This window comes from Palaemon carinicauda, chromosome 35 (assembly GCF_036898095.1).
Source record: "Palaemon carinicauda isolate YSFRI2023 chromosome 35, ASM3689809v2, whole genome shotgun sequence".
Taxonomy (NCBI): Eukaryota; Metazoa; Arthropoda; class Malacostraca; order Decapoda; family Palaemonidae; genus Palaemon; species Palaemon carinicauda.
Window position 1 is genome coordinate 79919106 of NC_090759.1, and position 21436 is coordinate 79940541.

Consider the following 21436-nt stretch of genomic DNA (forward strand, 5'->3'; position numbering starts at 1 on the left):
AGCAACTTAAGCAGAGAGCCTACAGCCCTCTGACCGATACAATTTAAACAGAGCACTGTGAAAGTTATTAATAAATGTGTTTCATATACTGTACAATACAGTAATTGTCTTCTACAGCCACGCTATTTGTGTTTGAGTTTCTATACTGCTCCTTATTTGAGTTTCTACCTTCTACCTTATGAGTTTCTATATTTGAGTACAAAGGAATCCTTTTGTCATGGATTCAGGAAGTTAACACTTCTTTTACTAACAACCTAACGGATTTAAAATCTTCAGTGAAGTGAAGAGACATTATAAGTTTTTACTTATTTCAACATCATCTAGTAACAGGAACCCTTATTAAACACAGACTAATTTTATGGATCTCCAACGTACCGTGGAGGGGCCTTCGGTAATTCATAAACAGAAGGTCCTCGCCTTACAAACTTAACAGGTTCCAAGAAGCCGTTTATAAGTCGAATTTTGTTAAATTTTGGTCTAGGTAGGTCTAACCTAACTCACACGCCTAATATTTCCGGCTACAAAAGTCAACCAATAATCCAATTTCATATGAAATAAATAGATTATTTCTTAATTTATTAAATGATATAACATTGTTTTTTTTGCAATATTTCATTATGAACTTTTCGATCAATATCTGAGATTTATATCAGTTTAATTTGGGTTTGTAAACCAAATATTTGTAAGTTAAAGACCTTCTGATATACATGTATATTTCATAGGTCAAAATTTACCTTGTAAGGAAAGAATTAGTAAATGTGATACTCAACTAACGCCACTTCTCAATTTACAAATAAACTTATGACATAAGGATTGTTATTTTGAAATTGGTGAAGCTGGAAAAAATACTATTTTACAGCACAAGTTCTCTCTATAAACTCTTCAATGAGATCATGATTGGCGAGTTATCGAGATACCACAGGAAAGACTTGCAATTCCATACTGTTTATATGATATACTATCCCTACATTTCATTAGCCATATTCTCTTGGCTGCTACATGTCTTGTAGTCAAGGCTGACAATCAACAACTCTAAACTGTTCAGTAACTTTATTCCTTCTAACTATTGTCAAGGTTTAAAATCCTTTTCTTCCATTATCTATATTTCTTTCAATGTAATATATTATGCACATCAGTCGTGGTACAGCACTGTAACAACTGATGCAAAATTTCATGCCTTTGAAAATAACAGATTTTGATGTAGGAAGAATCTATTTTTGGGTGAGATAGCCATGTCGTCCTGATGGAAGTTCCCTTCGGCTGCTTCCAACTGTATAATATTTCTGCGAGTGATATTACAAGAGAATTACCGTCAGGTATCACGGGGTTCTAACCCCCGGAACGACTATCCGAAGATATCGTGTATAATCAGGGACGTATCCGAAGATAACCATAGATATCTACACCCCCAATAAGCATTGAGAATTAATTTAGGAATTAAATTGCAGCAGCATGTAACAAATGCGGCAATTCATGAGGTGGCAGGGGTGCCCAGTGTGAAAGATATAGTTAGATTATCAAGATGGAAAAGGATGGGGCATATTTTAAGAAGGGAAAATGAGTCAGTCCAGGATGTACCTGATGGAAGCCACTGGGCAGGAGAGGACATGGTAGACCAAGAGAAACATGGCTGATGACAATGAAGAGGGAGATTAGATCTGAGAGTTGATGGCGTGAATTCATCGAGGCCCTATGTATCCCATCAGGGCCAGAGGATTAACTAGAAGAAGCATTATACAGTACCACATTTCTTCAAGGTAAGCCCTACTTAATGTAATGTCTTTATTACAACTAGAGATAGAAAAAGGTATTTGCCTTCTTATCCCAATAATGTTTGCGCTATAAATGATAATGTATGATTTAAGATGTTAAATGAAAACTAGCTACTTGAAATTGGAGATCCAGAAAATTCAGTCTACAGTATTGCAATAAAATTAGACCATTGGGTTACCTCTCAAAGAGGAGAGATCCTGTTATTATATTGAAGAAGGGTCTTGTAAGACCACAGTCATAGAGATTCCCTCCGTGCTCGGCACATAAGGATTACTAACAATATCATATAGCAACGACAATTCAGTTTGCCTTACAAGCAAGTGTCGTTAGCACGTCACGGTTACAAACTAAACGTACTCGAGATTGCGAGAGCAACACGTTAGTCGTTTTGTCAAACTTAACAAAGCATAAAAGATCCATTACCTAAAATATAACAATAAAAATAACAACTGCCAACAGTAAAATTACAGATCCAGGAAGTTTTGTTCAGTGAGATAATTCCCTCGATTTTGATACAAGTAAGAGAAGGGTTAACCCTTCTACCCCCAATGGATGTACTGGTACGTTTCACAAAACTCATCCCTTAACCGCCATGGACATACCAGTATGTCTTTGCAAAAAGACTGCAATTTGCATTTTTTTTGGCATATTTTTTATAAATTTATGAGAAACTTCAGGCATTTTCCAAAATAATGAGACCAACCAGACCTCTCTATGACGAAAATTAAGGCTGTCAGTGCAATCTAAAAAAAAAAATCACAAAACATGCTTGAAAAAGAAAAATGCCTGGGGGTTAAGGGTTGGAAAGTTCCAAATAGCCTTGGGAGTAAAAGGGTTAAAGATCATGATTAAAAGCATATTATAAAAGAATGGTTAAAGATCACGATTAAAGAGCATTTGCCCTACGCTTATCTTACAATTACATTTACCTGTATATTGCCATTAGTATTTAAGATTAAAATCAAACTTATTTCATAGTAAAAGCACATGTTGGCAGTATGTCATGGTAACAACCTAAATCATCTATAAGAGAGCAACTTATATTTGTGTACTTAACAACAAAGCATAAAAATATCCATCACCTAAAATATAATCAATATACTTTTATAAAAATGATCACGTTGCAGTGCACTAACTCCGTTCAACGCAAACTGCGATACCCATACCACCTCCGACACAGAGAGCTGCCACTCCACGTCTCTTGTTGAGCCTAATCATTGCGTGGAGCAGGGTCACCAAAATTCTTGCACCTGTTGTCCAGAGGAGGAAACCGTTAGCTCGATTGCATCAATCTCGTCATCTACTTTGAGATGACTTACAAAGGATTTCATTGGGTCATTGCAATATACAGAAGGTCCCTCGACTTACAAACTTAATCCGTTCCAAGAAGCTGTTCGTATGTTGAATTGTTTGCGTTAAAGTTTGGCCTAGGGTAGACTTTACCTAACTCATATGCCTAAGATTTTCAGTTGCAAATGTCAACAAATAGTACCGTTTTATATTGCCAATGTCTACTTGTTTACTGCATTAACTCTTTTACACCCAAAGGACGTACTGGTACGTTTCACAAAAGCCATCCCTTTAACCCCATGGACGTACCGGTACGTCCTTGCAAAAAAATGCTATAAAAATTTTTTTTTTCATATTTTTGATAATTTTTTGAGAAAATTCAGGCCTTTTCCAAGAGAATGAGACCAACCTGACCTCTCTATGACAAAAATTAAGGCTGTTAGAGCAATTTAAAAAAAATATACTGCAAAATGTGCTGGGAAAAAATAAACCCCAGGGGGTTAAGGGTTGGAAATTTCCAAATAGCCTGGGGGTAAAAGGGTTAAATTATATAGTGTTTTATTACAGTATTTCATGATGAATTTTCGATTTATGATTTCATTCGGTTATGTGTTTGGTTATGATGCATGTATGTATCGTCAAATATTTGTAAGGTTTGTAAGTAGAGGACCTTCCGTTTACTCAGGAGACATGACTCAAAAGGTCAGGTTAAACAACAATACATTATCAAAATATTATTATTCCCAAGCAATTTACAGGCTCATATTCATATGTTATTAAAACATTATCCAGAGCAATGACACATTTAGGTTATTACAGTATTAGATTGCGAAGACATGCTTCCAAACTCTCATTCGGAAATACAGTACTTCCATATCTATTACAAAGTACAAAAAGAACTCGCACACCTTTTGAGCTAATTTATTAAATGGAAACTAAAAATTGCTGCAGCTGTGATCAAAGGAATGCTGTAAAGAAACACTTGCAATTGTTAACAGCACCCTGAACACCATAACAAAGGCAGTGCTGTATGATTATGCCAACCCTACACTTTAAATACTAAGCATAACTCATTAACACAGATTATTGTTCAGTAATCAAACTATTCAAACTAAAAGTATTTTGTCAGCTTAAAAGTGGAGGGGAATCTGTTACATAATTATGGATGCTGACAAAGAAAATGGAATAAATTTTGATAATGTGTAACCTTACACTAATAAGATTCGTAAATGTAGTATGATGGGAAGATCATATCACGAATAAGAAGTGGAGGGATTTGGTCTCCAGAGCTGGAATAAGGTAGAGTTCTCGAAATCTCAGATGATTTGGACATTTGGCGAGTACGGGCGAGGGCCGTAAATAGGAAAGTGGCGAGACAAAAACCGGTCAGAAGGCTCAGAAAATTGTGATGGGAATTAAGAACATTCATTTAACTTCTAATTAAGTAAGCAGAATAACTGATGTAAAAACATTATGATGACGATGAAGAGAAGCTTGGAAAAAAAACGATACTCTTACTAACAGCGAGTCACGAGTATGGCATTTAGACTACAACATTTTTGTACTTGAAAAAATGAAAACTATGAAAATCTTGTATGAAAGAGAACCAAACTAATAGTGATGCTAGATACAAAAGCAGATGATGGGATATCACACAGTACAGTATAGTAGTAACTCAGGTCACATGTACAGTACTGTTCTTTAACTATAGTCCATTTCTTTTAGCGAGGCATATTTGCACCGACTCGCAGCGGTGCCCTTTTAGCTCGGAAAAGTTTCCTGATCACTGATTGATTGGACAAGATAATTCTAACCAATCAGCGATCAGGAAACTTTTCCGAGCTAAAAGGGCACCGCTGCGAGTCGGTGCAAATCTGCCTCGCTAAAAGAAATGGACTATAGGGATATGAGCATGCAAATTTGAAATGGGTTACGAGTACTGTATCATATCCGAGAGCAAAAAATAGTTAACTCCTTTGGAGCATTTTATGTGGACAAGTACTAAAGAAACCATCACACAATGTGCAGAAATCAGTCCCGCAGTGCCCATAGTAACTATCACACTATGCACAGAAAATAGTCACACAGTGTCCATGTGCCATCCACGAAATGTTCACGCCGTGTTCCCCTAGATAAAGCTTTATCAGGGCAAGCAGAGAATCAATTTACAGACAATGTGTGGCCACATTTTCAAGCCAATATAAATTAAAGGCAAAAACAGTTGTATCTAGATCCTTGTGAAATTGAAAGTGTAAAAAAAGATGACCAAGTACCCAAGAAGCACAAATTGACTCAATTAGTGATGGTGAACGTCATTCAAGAGAGAGCTAATATTTTACCAATAGTTCTCATGGAGGGAAGGGGAGGGAGATTTTCCCTCCAGGTAGTAACCCATTCCTCTTCCTCCTCCTCCTCCTACTCCTCCCCCTCTCCTGTCTCCCTCACACCAGCCACGGCTCTCTTTAAAGGTAAAGTGGGGTAATTTATCAACATTTCAATTTTCTTATTATAAATCATTAGCTTACACTGATTTCTACTGTACTTACCATTATAAAACCATTAAAAATCAATTTTTATATTTATTTATGGATGTGCAGAATGGATCGAGTGAATTTACTTTATTTCTTGTGCAAAAAATTGTTTTAGAAAACGAGCACATTAGTTTACAACCTCATTCCCAGACGAATCAAACTTGTAAGCAGAAGTACTACTGTACTGTACTTGATGAAATTATTAATTCTACGGGATAACATCTCTGTGGTGCATAGACTGGGGCCAGCAAGGCCATTCACTAGTAAGATGCAACAAGGAATATCCTGCATATACACTATTATCATTATTATTACTAGCTAGCAGTACCAACCAAACTCGGCTGAATCCCTCGTCAGGCTGAGAGGAGCGGAGAGAGGAAAGGTCCCCTTTTGTTCATTTGTTTTATGTCGGCTTCTCCCCAAAATTGGGGGAAGTGCCTTGTTAAATAGATAGATAGATTACTAGCTAAGCTACAACCCTACTTGGAAAAGCAAGATGCTATAAGCCCAAGGGCTCCAACCAAGAAAAAATAGCCCAGTGAAGAAAGGAAATAAGAAAATAAATAAAAGATATAAGTAATCAAAAATTAAAAATAAAATATTATGAAGGCAACGATAAGCAGATTGGACTACAAGAAAGAAGAAAGGAAGTGGGAACTTGGGGTAAAATAGAAGGTTAGAAAGCGGGTGCATCTATGAGCCAAAGAAACGCTGAAATTCTCCGCAAATAATGCCTGGGATGAGGTGCAATGATGGCATACCGGCCCCTATGAGATTGTAATGAATGGGATGAGAACAATATACATCTTAGAAGCAGTTATTATCATTATCATTATTACTAGCTAAGCTACAACCCTAGTTGGTAAAGCACGATGCTGTAGGCCTAAGGGCTCCAACAGGGAAAAATAGCACAGTGAAGAAAGAAAATAAAGAAATAAACTACAAGAAAAGCAATGAACAACTAAAATACTTAAAGAAAAGTAGGAATATTGAAATAGATCTTTCATATATAAACTATAAAAACTTTAACAAAACAAGAGGAAGAAAAATTAGATAGAATAGTGTGCCTGAGTTTACCCTCAAGCAAGAGAACTCTAATGCAAGACAGTGGAAGACCATGGTACAGAGGCTATGGCATTACCCAAGACTAAAGAACAATGGTTTGATTTTGGTGTGCCCTTCTAGAAGAGCTGCTTACCATAGCTAGAGTCTCTTCTACCCTAACTAACAGGAAAGTAGCCACTGAACAATTACAGTGCAGTAGTTAACCCCTTGAGCAAAGAAGAATTGCTTGGTAGTCTCAGTGTTGTCAAGTGTATGAGGCAAGAGGAGAATGTGGAAAGAATAGGCCAGACTATTCGGTGTATGTGAAGTGTACCAGAATTAATGAAGCCGACTGTGCAATTGATCAATGGGAGGGGGGTTTGCATACGTCCCAAAGGCTATTTGATCCTAAATGGGGACCAGAACACATGCCAGAGGTGCTAAAATGCATATGCTCTATCCACCTCCTGGGAATTAAGCTTCTTAAATGCAATAAAGATAAACAAAATGAAAGCAAGATAGCTCTTATCATAGAAATCAAAAATTAAAAAAAAAATTCTTATTCTTCATGTTCATATTGTTACAAATCTAATGATAATTTTGATAATTTAATTTGTTTAGCACAAAGCATTTCAGTTTAAATTTGCCTAATCCTGTGGCCAAGAATTGTAAGCAGTTATGTTTTCACTAATGTATAACCTCATTCTTTAAAATCTCATATTAGCCGCATGTTTCAGTACAAACTACGTACAAAATATGATTTGCTTCGTATACCTTGCAATCAAGAAGGTATAGTATTTATTTCATTTTAAATAACATCTAAAACAAATCATAATTATAAACACAGTACTGTCTTCACTATTTTCCTGAATATCGTTTGGTCTTCAAGCTGCATGCTTTTATCGGGTCAGTGACACAAATCACTGAAAAAAGTAGACAAATAATCCCACAGGTATTTCGAAGTTTGTCTTTTACCACAATCACCCAACAACACATTGAGTATTTTAGAGGAAATTGCTTTAAAAAATGTCAGCTTCAATGCTTAATATCTTCCATTATGTCCCAAACGCAGACTACAGAAGGTCCTCATATTACCAACTTGATCGAATTGTTTGCAAGTCCAATTCTATTAAATCTCGGCCTAGGGTAGGACTGACCTGAATTCCATGCCTATGATTTCCAGCAACAAAAGTCAACTAATAGTCAGGTTTCATGTGAAATAAATATCGGGTTATTACAAATTTCGTTTTGCTTACTGTATTAAATTACATAATATTGTTTTATTACTGTATTTCTTTATCTTAAGTTTGTTATTTTCAGTTAGATTTGTTTTTGTATCTGAATGTTTGAAAGTCAAAAGTTTGTACATAACTCAGATAAGAATTTCTGTGATATCAAAATCAAAATTAACAACAGCAAAATCTTACCGGAAGCCCCGATGGGGTGTCCAAGCGCAATTGCCCCTCCATTCACATTTACCTTCGCGATATCAAGGCCAAGTTCCGTAATAACAGCCAGACTCTGCGCTGCAAAGGCTTCATTTAACTCCCACAGATCAACATCACTTATGTTCCAGTCTGCTTTCTTGAGCTGAAAATAAAACATGACGACGTTACTGCACTTCCTCTTATTATTATTATCATTACTAGCTAAGCTACAACCCTAATTAGATAAGCAGAATGATATAACCCAAGGGCTCCAATAAGAAAAAATAGCCCAGTGAGTAAAGGAAATAGAAAAAAAATCAGAAATTTGGAATACCATATTTCCTGTGTCATAAGACGCACCTTTTTTCCTGAAAAATGACCCCCAAAATCACTCTGCGTCTTAACACTAAGAAAAAGTTGTATATTGAAGTTTCACAGCCCTCAAACACCCAACCATTGACATGCAAGCACTCAAAATCAGGAGACATTAAATATAAACCTTCAATTATCATTCGTGTGTAATAAATTCATTTACTCTTATGTTGAACTTCATCTAATGAAGTACAGTAGCAAATTATTTGTTTGCTTTGGTAATCAGCTGATGATTTGCCAACTCGCTTCAACAAGCAAACGTGCCAACTAGTGGTCTCGTAATAGACAGCACTATGACATATTTGTTGTTTATGCAATATACATCTATTTTCTAATTTTATGTTGATATTTTGTAATAAAGCAATAATTTAATAATTAATTTGTTGCCCGAGTTACAAAATAATACGAACAGACAGTGGCTAAATACGACCTTGGAAAAAAATACTTCTCACTGTTAGCAGAAAAGTAAGAAAAGTAGTTACTTTTCTAGAGTAGCAAAAGTATTCCACCTAAAATAATTTCTAAACTTTGATCAATAATTATATTTAGTGTGAAAATTTGTAGGCTTGAGAAATATTACTGGAATTTTACTTTTTTAAATATTTTATTAAGAACATTTGGCAACACTGCTATCATGTAAACAACGCTTGAAACAACAAACACTATAACTAAACGTACATTTGTGGTGGAAATTACGAACTGGTTAATGGTTTTTTAAATGAATATGTAATGAAATTGGGATAATCAGCATATAAATAATTAATATCAACTTAAATATTTCATAAGACACCCAAAGTAAGAAAAATTACTGAGCCAGAATAATCACACAAGAGTCGCTGACTAGGAATTGCTGCTAAGAAGTTTTTGAAATACTCATTTTTTTCCCCAAAAACTGCCTTTTGCTAATTTAAGGGTGCGCTTTACCACTTGTAGCGTCTTATGACACGGGAAATACAGTAATTTGTATTTTTTCAAGCTATACAGACCTGTAGCTCTTTACTTATAAGTATTATAGCAGCGATAGCTGAAACCAGCCGTTAAAGATTTTGCGTGGTGTAACTATCATCCGCGAATAGCTAGCAGAGGGGAGGGGGGTAGCGGGGTAGACCAACCACCCAGCGCATTATTATTACCAGCTAAGCTATAAGCCTGAGGACTTCTGCAATTATTATTATTATTATTACTAGCTATGCTATAAGCCCAAGGACTTCTACAATTATTATTTTTATCATTATTATTACTAACTAAGCTATAAGCCCAAGGAATTCTGCAATTATTATCATTACTAGCTAAGCTATAAGCCCAAGGGCTCCAACAGGGAAAAATAGCCAAGTGAGGAAAGAAAATAACGAAAGAAATAAACAATATGAGAAATAGTGAATAATTAAAATGAAATGTTTAAAAAAAGTAACAACATCAAAAGATATTTCATATATAAACTATAAAAAGACTTATATATGTCAGCTTCTTTATCATAAAAACACTTGCTGCAAGTTTGAACTTTTGAAGTTCTACCGCTTCAACTACCCGATTACGACGGCCGATCAGAAAGTTAGGAAGGAACTGCTTAGAATGAAGAAAGAGTCTACTTAAGGGTAGACTACCTACTTCTGGTTACGGATAGAAGGTGAATACATATCCTGACTTCCTGTAAGATATATAACCCTCGACTCTACTGTAATGATTTACTAGAACAGTGTTCTAATAGTATGATGGTACATAGTCCTTGTTGGCAGAAGATCGCTTGCCCGTGTGGTTGCACAAGCATAACTTCTGTGCCTCTGGGTAAGTGTTCGATAACGAGCCTGAAACCGCTTGCAGGAAAAATGTATGTTTAACAAATCACAACATCATTGCCCCAAAAAATTGGTTGTCAACTAGCTGTAGCATTTTTAACATGTTCGTAAGCATGTGTGGGTCCACTAAAAGTACAGGCAGATAGCGCAGCACTCAAACCTACATTGGTATTAAATGTTTGCCTGCCAGTCTTGTGGGCTGGGCAAGTGTCCCCATACATGAATACTTGCTTGCTATCGGTCGTAAAAGTAAGCAAAACCTGCCATTACCCAATTGGGACTTGAGGCTTGCAAAAATAAACTTGCAAAGGTATGTCACACTAGCCCGTTCTGTGAGTGCCCCAAAAAGCTCCCAATTCCATAGGAGAAACAAGCCCAAAAAAATAACCTGAAAGGATTATGATTCACGAAACTCGGCATCTAATAAAGATTCATTGTGTCCCTGGTGATAGCATGTGCCGGCCACAGGTATTCGGCTGTAAACTGTATTTGCGGTAATAATCCTGAGGTTTTGTCTGAAAGAGCGCGCATAGGAAACTGAAGGAGTTTGTTTCAGCCTTTCATGAGGTGTTAGCGAATGCCTGTAGTTGTGTAAACATCCTCAGGGAAGGGAGTTTCCCATGAAGAACTGTAGTCTAGCATATAAAGGGTCCTTGGCTGAGAGCGCAAAGAATACAAAGATTAGGCAGGTTTGTTCAGGGTTGCCAGCGAATGCTACTGGGCTGGCCAGCTTTCGCGAGAGCTGGCGAATGCTAGCGAGCGTTGGCAAGCGCTAACGGTACTAAGGCGAGCAACCTGGCTTGCTCGCATGCCTTTGTCTGGCAGAAGAGCTCGCTCACCCATCTCGCTAGAATTCAGTGGATGAGCACGCACACGGCGCATGATTCTCTGCGAGACTGTCTTTACGAAGTACTCATACTCATCCTAACACCCACAGTGGGTTGGAGAGTAGCATTATGTTATCTCCTCGAAAGGGAATGAAAAAGGTTGTGCTGTTTCTCCCTCATAAGAGGTTCCAACCACAGGGCACAGATCCCGAAGAGACTGCCCTCACAAAGCTTCATGAGCTTTGTTGTGCCCCAAGAAGCATGATGTAGGTAATAACCCCAAAAGTTATAGTTATAGCCTGCGAGTAGTTTCCCCCTCATGAGAGATAGAAATCAGGAGGCACAGCTTCCGAAGGGCCTGGCCTCACAAAGCTCTAAGTGCTTTGTTGTGCCCAGAGGCACGATGTTGGCAATAACTTTGATGAGTTAAAGCCTATGAGACTCGTCAATAAGAGAGGAGGCGGCGCAAGGGGGGTCAGTCATCATCATTTGCGGCAAAGACACCAAAGGGAAATAACACACGACTCGTTTTTTTACCCCAAGAGTACTGTGGCAATGAGCAGGAACTGCAAACAGTCACTTAACTCCTTTGTCCCTAAGCTCCAAAGAGCAAGAGCAGGAGATGAACAAATCCAGCTCCTGCCAGAAGAATCCCACAAGAGAGGTGACCATTCAGGCAAAAGCAGTCTCTCCCGTGGACAGGAAAGGCAACCAATTCCTATAGCTGCTGTCGGCAATTCTCCCTACAAGCAGGAAGATTGCTGGACAGTGGCTGGTGGAGGGTAACTTTTCCTCAGATGGGAATGATGTTCAAAACCTGGAGACCTCCGGGCAGTGTTCTTTGCTTCTCGTCAACAAACTTTGTTCAAGTTGAAGGTCGGCATCGAGAGCTGCCTGTGAGATGTAGCCGAAGCCAGTTTCTGGGTTCACCCCGATGAGATTCCCCCCAACTGGAAACCCTAGAAGGGAACCAGTCTACCACTGCTCTCATTCCTATGCCAGAGGTGCAGGAATGAAGGTGAACAGAAGCAGTGTGTGCTGCAGTAAACTATAACACCCTCGGAACCATTCCTTATTGGGGAGACCTGAAAACCCTAAGGAAAGTAGGAGTACGAAAGACTTCCCTCAGAGGTGGGCGCTGTTGCTTCGCTAAAGGAAGCAATGGAGTTCACACAAAAGGGAAGTCTAGGGTCACCATCTGAAGGAAAAAAAAAAGGAATTTTCAAACTTTTAGGCCAATTGGTTTTAACTGGAACCGGTTAAAATGTTTTGACAGGAGAGGAAGACTACGTCTTTCCTCTACCAAGCCGAAATAAAAAGTGACGGTTGTTTCCTAGGGCTGGTGTCAGGGAGGTGGTTGGTCTACCCATGCTACTCCCCTCCACTAACTAGCAGAGGATAGTTACACCTCGCAAAAGCTTTAACTGCTGGTTTCAGCTATCACCATAATAATACGCCTAAGTAAAGAGCGGAAGGTGCGTATATAGTGCAGGAACAAATAAACTATAAGAGATGTAAAGAATAACAAACATAAAATATTTTAAGATCAGTAACAATGTTAAAACAGATCTGTCATATAAAAACTATGAAGTGGGACTTATGACAGCTTGTTATACTCTTCAGTAATGGTATCTATTTCAATTATATCTTCAAAAATCTGATTACAGACGTAAATGAAAGACACAGGGCCAGTACTTGTTTTCCTGCAAACCACAGACTACTTACGGCTGCCCTAACAGCCGGGATAGGACCGGTTCCCATAACAGCAGGCTCAACTCCAACCTGAGCCCACGAAACTACCGTAGCTAGTGGCTTGATCTCCCTGCGTTTGGCCTCCACTTCGCTGGCGAGCAGTAACGCAGCCGCTCCGTCATTGATACCCGAGGCATTTCCGGCTGTTACAGTGCCACTTCCATCCTACAACCAGAAATTACACTCAATTCCTTAGTACTTTATACAGCAATATTAAATCATTCCTTTGCTTTATACGGAAATTCCACTTAATTCCTTAGTGCAATATATAGGATAGGATTTTACATTTCAGAAAAATATTCTAAAACTATCAGTGTAAGTTTAAAATTTAAAGATATTCTAAAGAAATGTTTTCCTGCTCAAATGATTAAAGCAATATCAAAGAATAAATCTAAACTTAAAAAGCTTAAAAAGCAGAACTTACTGACGATCAACACTATGAAGTTGAGAAGAATTTAAATATGTCCAATAATTAGAATGTGCAGTAGTTAGTTAACAAGCAGTTAACAAACAAAAAGCTATTAACAGCTGATGAACAAGTCATAAATTACGTGTGATGCATCCAACGCTAAACTCAAGACTTTTAATAACACATGACTACATTCAGCTCTATTAGCAAATCTTATGTAGCTTTAAATAATGCACTACAGTTTATCTGTAGGAGCTATGAAAGCAATGCCTTATGCTGAAGAGTTAAGAAAACTAGAGGGGCACTCAGTAGAGTGCAGACTTCTGCCGTGGCAGCTTATTTCTCGACCTTTTGCTTGACCTTGACCTTTGACCTTAACATGTATTTATTGGTGCGGATTTTCATACTGTACACTCAAATATGAACCAAGCTTGATGTCTCTGTGACAACGATGACTAAACTTATGGCTGGTTACGTGAATTGGACATTTTGCTTGACAGTGAACTTGACCTTTGACCTTGTCCTTCCAAAATTTAATCATTTACAGTTTTTTACATAAGTTAATCCCTGCAACGATCCTTACTCTATGATTAAAATTGTGGCCAGAGAGCTGTTCACAAACAAAACGCACACACACACACAGAGGTGAAAACATAACCTCCTTCCAACTTCATTGGCGGAGGTAACCAAGGAAGCTAGTAGAGATGAGCAGAGCCTTACTTCTTTTATATCATAGTAGCAGAATCAACATTATCACTGACTGACTTTTCTATTGCAAAGATGAAGGATTCGTATACCAATGAGATGTAAATACTGGACCCTGGCAAAGTTTAAAAGTTGGATGGCTAGGTGGGAAAAATGCCATATGGAATGAATTAATGTTAAAAGATATACAAGAATCTTCAATAACATCTATATTGTCTCACGAGTTTAACCCTTTTACCCCCAAAGGACGTACTGGTACGTTTCACAAAAGCCATCCCTTTACCCCCATGGACGTACCGGTACGTCCTTGCAAAAAAATGCTATAAAAATTCAGGCATTTTCCAAGAGAATGAGACCAAGCTGACCTCTCTATGACAAAAATTAAGGCTGTTAGAGCAATTTAAAAGAAATATACTGCAAAATGTGCTGAGAAAAAAATAACCTCTTGGGGGTTAAGGGTTGGAAATTTCCAAATAGCCTGGGGGTAAAAGGGTTAACAGATGTACATCTCCTATGGGTCTTTGACATAAACCACTGTTTCTATTAAGCATCCCGCGTCCACAATGCCAACAGATATAGTTCCCCCACAAATCTCTGACATAATAAAACAATATTATGCATTCCAAGTCCACTATCACAAATATTGCCTTTAATGAGTTACAGTAATTTAATCAGCATTTGGAGGATGGAAGACACAATTTGTTACTATATCTGTGACCTATAACTTCTTAAATAACTCTTAAACATAACTCTTCATTTCATCAGCGAGGGCATTTGGTAAATAACCCACATGATTCAATCCCGAAAAGCAGACAACTGTATACCAACTTTCACATTTAAACGTTATTAGTGATAGTCCTATATGCAACAATCCGTGAATAGGAAGTACTGAAAACTATTACCTTAGAGAAATTTTCATCAGTTTATCCAAACAGTCAACATATGAGGAGTTATAATCCCTTAAATACAATCTAATGACCATGTTTTTAATAACAAGCTATTTTGGATGGCCCAATGATTGTTGAAAATGTTAACTTAGTGGTATGGCTTATTAATAAAGTACTGTACTGTTACTATATCATCAATAATTCGGGTGTTTTAACCCTTGTATTTGGTGCCACATATTTCAGATTTGAATTTAAAACCATAACACCTAAGACAAAATGGATAATAAACAAATATTTTGTCATAAACTGCTTATAACTGAAAAATATCTAAACAGAATTAATAACAGTAAAAATATTAATAACAATTATTATAATTACTAGCCTAGCCATCTTGTTAGATGCACTATAGCGACATCTTTCCGTCTCCCGTAATGTTAGAATGACTCGTTTTCCAGTATCTTTGCAGCAAGTACATTTCAGGACTTTTCCATTAAGCCTGAGATCATCTGAAACATTTAAAACTTAAAAAAGTTGCCCAACACCTCCTCTTCTCCCTGTAAGCCTCCCATAAATATGAATTAAACCAAAATATTGAATTAATTTGAGTACCTAAACAATTTGCTGTTGACATTCACGAAGAATTACTTATCTTCTGTACTTCCCTCCTGTCCTTGAAATAAAAAATCTTGGTTTTACTACATTACTAATTCTATTTTACAATCTACACTACATCAATATATTTACAACAAGCGTTTAACATCTGTAGATGGCGTCCTACTGTGCGATATTAACACTTTTCTATCAAACAATTCCTTCCCAGAGGATACCCTTTCAAAATTAGGATTTTTTATTATCCACTGTCATGATAATACATCTAAAGATGACATATTTGAAAGTAATTTGTATTTTTCCTAACAATACAAACCTTTAGCTATTAATAGGCATTATACTTTTGGCGAAGCTGGAAGACTAGCCACAAGAATTTTAGCGAGGTGTAACTATCCTACCTCTAGTTACTGGGGTGTAAGGGGGGTTGCCGGTGTGACGGTCTGAACGATCCCCCGGTCTCAGAATTCTCCTTAACATTTTATAATGGTTCTTTTCCATCATTAGCTCGCTTCGCTCGCATGAAAATAAAACATCAAGCTCGTATGTACTGGCAAGCGGTAATGTTGAGCTGCCCACGCTAACATTACAGGAAAATAAAACATCAACCTCATATGCACTGGCAAACGGTAATGTTCGCGCATGCGCAGATTATCAAGGAGAATTCTGAGACCGGGGGATCGTTCCGACCGTCACACCGGCTACCCCGCCACGCACAAACCTGCGTTGTCTCATCACTTTTGATTGCAGGTAGGACTTATCGAGGGACAGGTGATGGCGAGCCATTTTGTATAAAGAGCTCATGGTTTGTGTTGTTAAAGAAAAATACAAATTACTTTCAAATTTATCATTTGTTCCGACACTAAATACAAACCCTTTTGCTATTTATAGGGATGAAACACCCATTAGGAGGGTGAAAGTCCAAACCAACTGGCTGGTATTTGATACAGCGTTTTTCCGAACGTGATCCCCATGTAACAGGGAAAAGCCCTGACCTTGCTAAATTCCATGTAACGCACAATTAACGGCCTGAGCAATCTGTGAGATTGTATGATACTAGTAATGTGACTAATCTAGGTAAGAATTCTCAGACATAAGAATCTTTTGAATCCACTACTGTATAGACATTACCCAATCCCACCTCGCTAGGGGGTATGGGGACGCAACAAGTATAACTGTATTTCTATACTAAGTTACACAAGGGAAATGGTTTTACCTGTAGATAGGTGAGGTCAGCTTGCAGAGGACTGTAGGTGCTGTTCCCCCACAGAGGGGAAGATGAAAGAAAGGAAGAGCCAGTCATTCTTAATATTCATCACAGATTAATCCCAGGTAACCTTTGCCCTCAACTAACTGCTTCTTGTCCATCAAATAGCCTGGGGTATTTAAACCACTTGTGCAGCCAACACAGGGCCAATGGAGAATGTCTCCATGTTCCTGTGGGTGATGAAGGTAGTTTGATGCTTCCAGAAGACCGTTAGTAAGACCTGCGCCACAGAGTAGTTTCTCTTGAACGCTTGGGACGTACTAATGCCCCTAACGTCATGAGCTCTGGGACGTCGAGTTGGAGGAGGAGCCACCAGGATTTTATCCACCACTGAAGAGATCAAATTCGGAGGCAGCCCTTGAGCACTAGACGGGTAGGGATGATAGTTGGCCTAAGAAACGTAACCACTGCTGGGCCATATAGCTTCTCGTCGGAGGAAGGGACTTACCACCGTCCTCAGCCTCTGTATTCTGTTGTCTGATGGGAAGACTTTTTGCAGGTTAGTGTTGATGATCTATCTTAGGTATACCAGTCTTTGAGAGGGAAGTAGGGATGACTTCTCGAGGATTACCATAATCCCCAGATCCTGGCAAAAGGCAAGGAGTCTTTCTCAGTACTGAAGAAGGGCTGCCATCGAGTCTACAAAGATTAGCTAATCGTCGAGGTATCTTAGGAGACAGATGTCTATCCTGTGGGGTCAAGATGACACTAGGGTGTACAATCTTGTGAAGACTTGAGGGGCTGTCGAAAGACCGAAGCACAGCACCTTGAAGTGGTATTGACTGCTGTCATGAATGATTCTTAGATACTTTCTTGAAGACAGATGGAATGAGATCTGGAAGTATGCGTCCTTTAGATCCAGTGTGCATATGAAGTCCTGTGATCTTACTGCTTGTCTGATCGTGCCTGCAATCTCCATGCTGAAAGGAGATTGTAACACATACTTATTCAGAGATGAAAGAGCGATGACGGGTCTCCAACCTCCAGACGCCTTTTTCACAAGAAAGAGTCGACTGAAGAAACCTAGGGACCCGTCAAGGACCTCTTGGAGAACGCCCTTCACCAACATGGTTTGGACTTCGGGCTGAAAAGCCAGCTCCTTTGCGAATCCCTATGATAGGAGCTCGATGGAACTGGATCCAGAGTCAATGGAGGGAGATTGAATGAACAGAAAATGATACCCTGAATGAATCACAGAGACTGTCCAGGGATCAGCAATGTGCTGCAGCCACCTCTTCCAGCAGCATTGCAGGCATCCCCCGACTGGTGGGCAAGTGGGAGGATGGCCTGTCATAGCAGGAACGGCCACGGCTGCCACTTCTGCTACCTCTTCCTCCCGGGTGGACTTGGAGCCCTTCTAATACTTGGCAGGAAAAGGCTTCTTCGACACTTTCAACGATGGTCCTGCAGCCTTATTCGTCGGTGGCTTGGTCGATTGCAGCTCCTTCTGAGGAGGTGCTGTTCCATAGAACCGAGATGTCATGGCCCTATGGAGGAGAGAGTCCTGGTTGGACTTCCTCCATCACTCTGCTGCCGGCTCGACATTCTCCAACCTGAAAAGAGAGTTTCCGTCAAGTGTAGAGTTCCTCAGCCCGGTCATTTATGCCCACAGGACTTGCCGATGTAACATTTGTCACCGAGTTCCTTCTCTTGAGTATAACATTCACCCACAAGTTGACCACTTGGTGGGCGAGAAACTTAATGGTCCAGGTAACCAACAAGAAGAATGTCTCAATCGACATCCTTGTAGAGTCTTTGGACCACTCTTTGGTCCTGACAAGGTGCCCAACTGACCATAACCATAGATTCAGCCACTTCGCGACTTTCTCCATGTTTCGGGTATCCGCTGCAGAGAAAGTTATCGGAAGAGCAGAGTCCATCACAAGAGGCCCCTCTTGACAGGGCCTCTATCAATGGGTCTAGAGGCAAAGCCAGTAGAGGCTCCTCTGAAACTTCGTAGTACCTCCTCTGCTGTACAAAAGGAGGTAGGAGGAGCTATGAGTAGGACCCTGCTTGAAGTGAGCTAGAGGAGCCAGCTATCTTTGTAAATGCCCTCTTCCTGGCATTCTTTAATGCCCCTGGACCAAGGCAAAGCTACACTGTCCTTGTGAGGTCGCTGGGTACCATAGATATGGTCAAGGACGTTGTCCTTGCTCTCTTGAGGGGCCAGCACAGGATGATCCAAACCCTTGATGGCCCTCATGCATGTCAAGACCTGCCAGAAGGCGTACTCCGACTCCTGCTCAGCTTCCGTGTCCCTGGGACTAGCGGTCTTCGGAAGAAAGTTTTCAGTCTGAACGTCTGGGTCATCATTCACCCATGAGCTCTGGGGTGGGTCGTAACTGTCATCTAGAGTGGCCAAAGGAACGTCTTTAGTTGACGTACCTGCTGCTGCTTGGGAGGTCCTGCAAGTCCTCTCCTAGATCTGCCATCTGGCCGCAATGTTTTTGGGCACCGTTTGCAGTCCTTGCTTTCCTTCCAGGGAGGAAAGAATTCCTCAAGGAGCAAAAGTCTGGAGGACTCCGAGTCCTTTCGCCAGCTGGAGACCTGTCCTTCTCTTGGGGAAGGAGCTGCCGAGGGTTGTTCCATCTCATTGGAGACAGGATGTAACTCCGGGGGGACCACTTCGATCGGACAGAGCCAATTGTTGGACGTAAGAGCGATCTCCCGCAAAGATCAAGAGCCCCTGCTTGTGCAGAGATGGAGAATGTCTCCCGGAGGAGGGATCAGGTTCCTCAGTCTCCTCTTCTTTTTGGTGGTGAGCACCAGAGTCATCAGCACCTGCGAGAAGTCCTGCTGAATTGGACACGCCACTCCCACAGCTTCTCGCATCCTCCTGATAGGGGGAGACATGCATCTGAAGTGTAGGTTCCCTGGAGTGGCAGACACCGTGGCTCTCTGTCTGGGGTCAGACGTAGGAGAGGAAGCGCTGAAAGAAACCTTCTTCTCCAACAGGAACTTCGGGGTATTTGCTAACCGTCGGCTGCTGAGCTGTAGGGGCCGCTCCTGAAACAGCCCGACTCACCGCCTTCACCAAGGCATTGAACCAATAAGAGTCCTTCACGAAAGATGGAGGGAGGGGGTCTTGCTGGGGAGGCTGCATGATGGAGACTGCCTCCTAAGAGATCGTGGCTTCAACACCTGAAAAGGAGGGGAGTGAGGTCGCTTACCTGGATGGATAGGCACCGGCATTGCCTCTTGCTCTGGTTTGGATGAGCGAGCTGGAGACCGGACAGTAGCAGACTCCTGGACCCTCTCTGCATCCTTCCAACTGGCTGGAAAGGGAGTTTCAGGAAGAGATTGGGGGGTCAAGGAAGAAATCCGAGGTTCCTTCAACTTCAAGAAAAATCCCGAAGGCGAAGAATCTCTCTTAGACTTCTTCTTACGCCGCTGCCCAAATCTCTCCCACTGGGAGGAAGACCACTCTCGGCATTCCTCCCAGGTGTCATCCTGCGCATAACGCTGTCCTCTGCAGGCCGGACAGAATGAGTGGGGACTGGTCTTGGCTGAGGACATGACGGTACCACAGGAGCATCCCTAAGGTCCTGGGCAGGTCCACATGATGGAGAGCAACAAGAAGCAAGCACACCTGAAAAAAGGAAAAAAAAAAAGTTCAAGTCAAATGCGTTGAAAGGCAGAGAGAGACAACATCCGTTCTAGGCCAAGCTTAAAGTAAAAGTGACGAGACAACACAGGTGTGTGCGAGCGGGGTAGCCAGCTATCCTCTTACTCCCCGCTAACTAGCGGTGGGGTAGTTACACCTCACTAAAAGTCTTATGGATAGTCTTCCAGCTTTGCCAAAAGTATAATCCCTATAAATAACAAGTGCCTGTATTTGGTGTCGAAGCAAACTTAGTTTAAGGTCAAGATTCTTTAAAGCCTATAAAGAGATGAGCATTAATAATTTCAATTAATAAAGGAGAAGCATTGTAAGCTACACTCACAGTGACAAAACAAGGTTTTAACCTGGCTAGACCTTCAGCGGAAGACCCATGCCGAGGGTACTCGTCCTCTTTCACTTCAATCGGAGCCTTGCGACTGGGAACCACGACAGGGACGATCTCCATGTCAAAATGGCCGGCCTTCTGGGCTGCCTCGGTCTTCTGTTGCGACCTGAGGGCAAATGCATCCTGCTGATCTCTGGTTATGTGCCATCGTTTGGCCACGTTCTCCGCTGCAGAAACAGAAATTAAAAATATTTAGTAATTTATTACAATATGTTATAGATTGATAAATACTTAAAATCCTTGCCTGAAACTTATCGGTAAGAAATTCCTCAACTTATAATAGCTTCCAAGTTGTTTGCAAGTCGAATTCAGTTACATTTTGGCCTGGGGTAAGCTTCACCTAACTTACATGCCTACGATTTTCAGCTGCGAAAGTCAACAAATATTCCAGTTTCATATTGCAAATGTCATCTTGCTAACTGCATTAAATTACATAATAGTTTAATTACAGTATTTCACTATGACCTTTTGATACAATATCTGAGATTTATGATTCCATTCGTATTTGAGGAACTTCTGATATACATTTTTTTTACCGAGGTTCTAGTCCTTTAATACTGTAGTCTATTCCATCCAAGGATCATATCCCAACTTATTCTCCCCTGTTCTACAGTAGAACTGAATACCACACGCTGTGCTGAGTTCACTTTCAAATAAATTATTTTTTGTCTCTTCAGTTAAGCTGCAGTCACGATTATAAAGTGCTAACGCACCTTAACTGAAAGACAAAAGCAAGAGGATTA

At 40.0% G+C, this 21436-nt stretch overlaps 1 protein-coding gene across 1 annotated transcript in view; it reads right to left on the reverse strand.

Annotated features, from left to right (window-relative positions):
• Positions 1–1035: 1035 nt before the first annotated feature.
• The window catches only part of Acat2 (Acetyl-CoA acetyltransferase 2), a 40499-nt gene continuing 20098 nt past the window's right edge, over positions 1036–21436 (reverse strand). Inside the window, exons 5-8 of the mRNA XM_068359379.1 lie at positions 20631–20860; positions 12786–12977; positions 8066–8228; positions 1036–3023 (exon numbers count right to left, since the gene is read on the reverse strand). Of these exons, the coding sequence (XP_068215480.1) occupies positions 2905–3023; positions 8066–8228; positions 12786–12977; positions 20631–20860 (704 nt within the window). The 3' untranslated portion in view covers positions 1036–2904. The remainder of the gene's footprint in view (positions 3024–8065; positions 8229–12785; positions 12978–20630; positions 20861–21436) is intronic.